The sequence below is a fragment of the Lampris incognitus genome, chromosome 9, assembly GCF_029633865.1.
Source record: "Lampris incognitus isolate fLamInc1 chromosome 9, fLamInc1.hap2, whole genome shotgun sequence".
NCBI classification, from domain to species: Eukaryota; Metazoa; Chordata; class Actinopteri; order Lampriformes; family Lampridae; genus Lampris; species Lampris incognitus.
The window spans coordinates 57,583,627-57,591,068 of NC_079219.1; the positions used below are offsets into that span (position 1 = coordinate 57,583,627).

The window sequence follows — 7,442 nt, forward strand, 5'->3', positions numbered from 1 at the left end:
TTTGTTACGTATATATGAAAGTTACTGAATACATATTCTGTTTTGTTACATATATCTGAAAGTTACTGAATACATATTCTGTTTTGTTACATATATCTGAAAGTTACTGAATACATATTCTGTGTTGCATATATCTGAAAGTTACTGAATACATATTCTGTTTTGTTACATATATCTGAAAGTTACTGAATACATATTCTGTTTTGTTACATATATCTGAAAGTTACTGAATACATATTCTGTTTTGTTACATATATCTGAAAGTTACTGAATACATATTCTGTGTTGTTACATATATCTGAAAGTTACTGCATAAGAATTCTGTTTTGTTAACTATATCTAAGTTCCAACTGAAAGCTCTTATTTTTGCCCCAAAGAGTGAATAAATGCTATAATGCAATTTAAAATGCAGTTTCTACTGTTTCTATCAAATTGCGACCCCCCTCCCCCAAGATCAGGTGGAGGGGTCCTCAGGGTAGATCAAAAATACGCAGGGGGTCCAGGACCCCAAAAAGGTTGAGAACCACTGCCCTAGAGAGTCTGGGTCGGCTATGCGATGCAGGTTTAACCCGCAAGTTGTTTCTACCCAGGTTTAGCAACGAAACCTGGGAGACCGTCCTCAATCTCTGGTAGACCGAAACGTTTAGCAACTGACTTGCGAGTCTCGTCGAGCCCCGAATCACAGCTCAGCCTCAGGGGGCTTCGCGATCACGTAACAAATAATTAGGATAGGTGCTAGTGTACGACCCCCCCCCCCATGTCTTAGACCAGTGTTTCTCAACACAGTCCTCAAGGAACCCCTATCCTGCAGATTTTCATCGTAACCCTGCATAGGTAGCCATGCTTGTACTTACTCGACCAGTCATCTCATAGCACTTAATTATGCAAGGTGTGCAAACTCAGACATTCATTGCTGATTGGTTGAATAACTACAAACAGGTGCCTGTTCAGGATCGCAAAGAAAATCTGCAGGATAGGGGTTCCTTGAGGACTGGGTTGAGAAACACTGTCTTAGACCCTGGGCTTTGCAGGGAAAACCTCACAGGAAAAAAACAAAAGCTTATAAATATTTAACCATTGGCTTTTGTTGTGATTTTAGGAAATTCGCCTATAGGTCCCATTTGGCCTTCAGATGTGTGGGAAACAGTTTTAGCTTTCAATCTCTTTGTGATATCGCATTCTGTTTTCCAGAGTTAAAATGTCCATTTTTTATACCCAAAAGTGATTATCAGATAGCCATAATTCATTGTTAACCATTTTCAATTCAATTCAATTTTATGGTCATTAAAAACAATGTGCAGGCACATGTTAAAAATGAAATGAGGGCTGTGGCTTCACCAATCAGTGCAAGACAGACACAGACAAACACAATATAAGATACACACACATGAAGACCAAAAGCTCAAAATAACCATAGTTAAGGAGCCAGTTTTTATTAAAGGAAAATCTCTTTCATCCGGTTAAAATGCCAGTTGTTGATGCCAGGAACGAATCTGTTGATAAGAGAAGCTGAATTTCATCTAGGTGAAATGGTAATTATTGATATCGAAAATTTGATGGTTGCTGTCAGGATGTCATGAATTTAACTAATTTAATCAAATTTTACCTTAGGCCATTTGATGACGTCAGAAAAGGGGTTTTTTTCTTCAACATTTGGGCTATAATGACTAGATAAAAATATATCAAGAGATGGATATTTTAACGAGCCAGGTGAAAACCGAATTCGTGAGACAGAAAATAAACGGCACAGTGAATTTGAGCAAAAAGGGGCGGGAGGAGAGAGCGCCATCTAGTGTTTGTCTTCGGTAGCAGCTACCGCAGGCAAGCCCTCCCATGTCTCGCTACGTAGCCTTCCAGTGGGATTTGGCCGAGAGAGAGAAAGTTGTTTAGGGGAGAAGAAGAGAGGGGGAAAAGCAGCAGGGGCAGTAGCAGCTCTACTCCGGTATGTGTTTGCGGAGTGGATGCGAGTTGACTGGTCTCCAGCCTTGGGGGGGGGGGGGGAGGGGATCTACTTTGCGACGTGAACAGATTTTGACGACCGAGGGCTGATGTGCGACGAGCTGCTTCACTTTTCGATATAGTGGATTTCTTCACCCAGCTCCCAAAAGAGGGAGAGAAAGAGCCGCCGGTCTGGGTCGGAACTTACCGGTGGCAGTTTTTGCAGGAGAGAAAAAATAGGAGGAGGAGGAGGAGGGGGGGGTAAAGGGGAGGCAATTCCTACAAACTCCCATAACTTCGGACAATCCTGCATGTTTAGTTTGACCGCCGTCTGCAACTTGTTCGTTTATAATTAAGTCGTAGCAGGGTTGAGGACTTTTGTTTTTCTTCTTCTGTTTTTTTTGTTGGACAAGACCGACCCTACTTCTTCTTCTTCTTCTTCTTTTTTTTTGGGACAAGACCCTACTTTTTTTTTTTTTGGGAACAAGACCCTACTTCTCCCCCCCCCCCGATTCTTGTCAACTTTGATAGAGCAAACCATGGCGAAGAAGTACGACTTCCTCTTCAAGCTGTTGCTCATCGGGGACAGCGGCGTGGGCAAGACATGTCTCATCATTCGGTTCGCCGAGGACAACTTCAACTCCACCTACATATCCACCATCGGTATGTCGTCGCAGATAATAACCCGCAAAGTTTGGCAACCTCGGCTTGGTCTGTGTGAACTTGGGAACTGAAACGCTGCAATATTTCCCCCCCCCCCCCTCTCTCTCTCTTGTATGCTGACAGCCTATCCCTCCTCCACCCCCCCCCTCCCTCCTCCACCCAGCACCACCAAGAGAAGTCAGCCCGTGCCTGTAAATCTGGACACCCTGGTTTTCTCACGCTCGCAGGCTGACTCGCCTTCAAGTCTGAACTAGTCTGTGTGTCCTACTGCTGCTCTCTTGCTAACTAACTGCCCTGCTCTTGTGGCTCAGGGGTTTATTGTTTGCCTGTTTTGTTTTGTTTTGAGGGGAGGGGGTGGGGGGGGGTTTGCTGTATGTCTATCCTTTATCTCCCTCTGCCCCCCGCCCCCCCCCCACCCCTCTCCCCTCCATCTCTCCGTCAGACCTCATTTCTCTCACTTTGCCTCTCGGTAGTTCCACCCACCCTCATTCCTATCTCTTTTTACCATCTCGCCGTTCCCAGAAGAATGGTCGGCCTTCTGGCACGCACAGCTTTGCAAGAAAGACAACCCCCCCACCCACCGCCCCCACTTCCCCTCACTCCTACTCCTCCTCCTCCTCCTCCTCCTCCTCCTCGGCCCCTCTCTCGGCCCGTCTATCCAGCAGGAAACCCGGACGAACACGAACCCACAGACAGCGGGTGTAGGCCGGTGTGCGTCTCGGCTCTGTGTCGGTCCGTCTGTGGCGTCAGACCCGTATAGACGGTTGCGGGGGGGGGAGGGGGGGCAGTACGGCCGTGAAAACGATGGCCCGGCCCGCTCCTCTCCGCCTAATGTGGCTTTAATTGGTGTGACCCATATCTGCTGAGGGCGTGTGTGTGTGTGTGTGTGTGTTGACCGGCGGGTGGGTATGTGTTCATATCTGTGGTATTTAACTCATTGTCTGTCCTCCCTTCCTACTGCCCCCCCCCCTCTGCCCCTTCCCCATCCTCCCCCCGTCCTCTCGCAGGCATCGACTTTAAAGTGAAAACCGTCGAGGTCGAGGGAAAGAAAGTCAAGCTGCAAGTCTGGTAAGAAGCAGCGGTCGGTTTGCAGCTTGTGTTAAATGCTCCTGTTTGTGTTTAGGTTGAGCGGATAACACAGATTTTCTCCCCCTCCCCCTCCTTTTTTTTTCTCCTCCTCCGGTCTCTGCCCGTCCGCATGTGGGTTCTTGTTTATGTCCTAGTTTTCCTGAGAGGAAGGAGAAACCTCCATACTTTCCTCCAAAACGAGACTTTATGACAGGGTTTATTGTCCAAGTCGCCGTCGCACACGTCCACCACAAAAAGCCACTTTGTGCCGTAGAAGAGACTGATTTGTCCCCTGAACTACACAGCTGTAGTGCTGCTACAGCCATGCAGAATCCACAGTCCAGAGCTGGGACTCAGGTCTGACCTGCAGGCCGCAGACTCTGAACCGACTCAACTTTCATTTCAGCAGCCTGTAGTGAGTTATGTGCGTCTTCCCCGAGTCACTTTGTCGTCAGCTAAGTGCAGCGTGTTTGTATACGCTGGGAGCCGACTGGGTCGGACACGCCACACGAAACAAACACAGGAGGGCAAACACGACTCGGACGACGCAGAAAAACCCACAAGTGCTTCAGCTAAGAATATCTGCAAGAGAGTGTTTGCGATCCTAAAAATATCTGTCAATTGCAGTTCTTGTGTTGTTGTGTTGTTGTGTTTTTCCTTACCGGCTCTGTGTGTGTTTGGGGTTTTACGCAGGGACACAGCGGGACAGGAGAGGTTTAAGACCATCACCACCGCCTACTACAGAGGAGCCATGGTGAGCGCCAGACGCCTGCAGAACGAGCAGACTGTGTAATCAGGCTGACATCACTGCTGCTTTTATGTTTGCCCCGCACCTCCGGCTGACTCCTTAACCCCCCCCTCCCCCTCCCTCCCCCCCCCCCCCCGATGCTCTTTCTCTCTCCCGCCCAGGGCATCATCCTGGTGTATGACATCACAGACGAGAAGTCCTTTGAAAACATTCAGAACTGGATGAAGAGCATCAAAGAGGTGAGACTGAACCAGCCCCCCTCCATCTTGTTGTTGTTTTGTTGTTCCTCTTCTTCTTCTTCTACTTTGTTGTCAGTAATAGTGGTCTTTTATTTATGTGTTGTTGGTTTATAGTGGTAATAGCTATAAAATGAGCATTTGTGAAGGGGTCAAATGTTCAGGAAGGGCAGAACTAACAAACACAACGACATGACCTCACGTCGGTCCTGAATCTCGTCGTTTATTGAAGGGGACCCGTGTTATATGTGGTTTCTGCCGGGGGGCTTTTCTCTGTTCTTCAGCGACGTTACTTTTTTCCTCCCGGCTTCCCAATTATATCCGGCCAATTACCCCACTCTTCTGAGCCGCCCCGGTCTCTGCTCCGCCCCCTCTGCTGATCCAGGGAGGGCTGCAGACTACCACATGCCTCCTCCCATACATGTGGAGTCGCCAGCCGCTTCTTTTCACCTGACAGTGAGGAGTTTCACCAGCGGGGATGTGGCGCGTGGGAGGATCACGCTATTCCCCCCCCAGTTCCCCCTCCCCCCCTGAACAGGCGCCCCAACCGACCAGAGGAGGCGCTAGTGCAGCGACCAGGGTACACACCCACATCCGGCTTCCCACCCGCAGACACGGCCTATTGTATCTGTAGGGACCAAGCCCGGGGTAACATGGGGATTCGAACTGGCGATCCCAATGTTGGTAGGCAACGGAATAGACCGCCACGCCACCCGGACGCCCGGTGACGTTAATTAACAAAATCGAATCAAAAAAAGTCAAGACGATCAAATTCAAACAGACAGGTAGCCGACACACGACCACACATCTGCCGATGTCCACCGGCCTCGGTGAGCTACGCAGCAACCACGGCAAACCGATGTCCACCAAGGTGGACATCGGTTTGCCGTGGTTGCTGCGTGGTTCAGCGAGGCCGGCGAGTGCAAGCCAGGTCGTTGCAGGGACAGCCATCATGGGCCTTCAGACAACGACACCAACGCACAATACGGTCTTTAAGTGAAGACATCTACAGTGTGTGTGTGTGTGTGTGTGTTTGTGTGTGTGTGTTTGGGGTGTTTACTTCGTTTCAATCACTTCCTCTCAGCAACCAACCCAAATATTACACGTAGCCTCATGAGGCGCCACACAAAATGTCTTCATAGACGTATGTATGACGGTGATTTTATTCATTCATAATTTCATTGAACCCCACACACACACACCACCACCACCACCTAAGCTCTATTACGAGGACAAAAGGGGCCTCCGGTTGGGAAGTTTTTCCGTCGTGTGTTCGATAACCAGAGGTCAAGTCCGTACCGACGGCAGGGCTCCTGTAGACCGGCTCTTGTGGTCTTTGAAGTGTAATTGGTTCTGGCTCCTCGGCCCAGACTGGCTGCGAAAAGAAAACATCTGCTCTTCTCTCTCCTCTGCTCCGCGTCAGTGGGGCCAGAGGTGAAGCATGCACACTTGTGTGAGTGACCTAACCGATTTACTACACCCTTCTCCTATCAGAACGCCTCGGCCGGGGTGAGCCGCATGTTGCTGGGTAATAAATGTGACATCGAGGCCAAGAGGAAAGTTTCCAAGGAGACGGGAGAGAAGGTGAGATGATCTTCAGAAAAATGACAGCATGCGCACCTTGACATCTGGAATTAGGATGAGTGCCGTTTCGCCTCCGCCCAAGTGGATGTAGCAGTGTAATAGTGGCTGGATGGAAAATGAAATTACTGACATCACTTCACTGGCAGGCGGCATTCAGAGATGTCAGCATTGAAAAGAGAGGCGTAGGCTGAAACAAGTCGCTTTATTCATTTGGCAGCTTGATTCGTCCGTGTGGACCGGGGAAGATCCCGGACAGGGTTCTGCACTGAACCAGATCTGGAGCGCTGGTTTTGCATATCTGTTGAGACGGATAAGGAGGAGGAAGTGAGCATTACTCACCACTCCGATGACTTGCAAACGTACTTTTGCTCTGTCGTTCGCAGCTGGCAAAGGATCACGGGATCAGGTTCTTTGAGACCAGTGCAAAGTCCAGCATCAACGTTGAAGAGGTGAGAGGGCGTCACACCACGATATCCGTATAATCTGGTAACGAGAAAAGAAATCAGTGCCTGTCTTTACCAAGACCTTTGTCCAATGAGTATGTCGAGTTCATGTTATTAGTATTATTATTAGTAGTAGTAGTATTAATATAATGTTAATGATCATATTCTACAATTGTCACACACCCAAATCCCTGTTATTCTCTGTCTGTCTGTCTGTCTGTCTGTCTGTCTGTCTGTCTGTCTGTCTGTCTATCTCTGTCTGTCTGTCTGTCTGTCTGTCTGTCTGTCTGTCTGTCTGTCTGTCTGTCTGTCTATCTCTGTCTGTCTGTCTGTCTGTCTGTCTGTCTATCTCTGTCTGTCTGTCTGTCTGTCTGTCTGTCTCTGTCTGTCTGTCTGTCTTGGAAATTTGTATCCATTTAGTCTTTTTTGGCTCTGGCAAGAGACATACTGCAGAAGTCCAGCAAGAAATCGGTAAGTCAGTACGAAAAGCCACTCATACCGGTCACAAGTATAAAAACAAGAAAATGAAATACCAAGTGTGTGTGTGTGCATATATATATATATACACACACACACACACACACACACATATATATATACACTACCGTTCAAAAGTTTGGGATCACCCAAACAATTTTGTGTTTTCCATGAAAAGTCACACTTATTCACCACCATATGTTGTGAAATGAATAGAAAATAGAGTCAAGACATTGACAAGGTTAGAAATAATGATTTGTATTTGAAATAAGATTTTTTTACATC

At 47.9% G+C, this 7,442-nt stretch overlaps 1 protein-coding gene across 1 annotated transcript in view; it reads left to right on the plus strand.

Moving 5' to 3' along the window:
- Positions 1–1,873: 1,873 nt before the first annotated feature.
- Positions 1,874–7,442, plus strand: part of rab13 (RAB13, member RAS oncogene family) — a 7,966-nt gene continuing 2,397 nt past the window's right edge. The window contains exons 1-7 of the mRNA XM_056286557.1: positions 1,874–2,601; positions 3,609–3,669; positions 4,363–4,423; positions 4,579–4,656; positions 6,148–6,237; positions 6,621–6,686; positions 7,101–7,151. Coding sequence (XP_056142532.1) covers positions 2,478–2,601; positions 3,609–3,669; positions 4,363–4,423; positions 4,579–4,656; positions 6,148–6,237; positions 6,621–6,686; positions 7,101–7,151 — 531 coding nt within the window. The 5' untranslated portion in view covers positions 1,874–2,477. The remainder of the gene's footprint in view (positions 2,602–3,608; positions 3,670–4,362; positions 4,424–4,578; positions 4,657–6,147; positions 6,238–6,620; positions 6,687–7,100; positions 7,152–7,442) is intronic.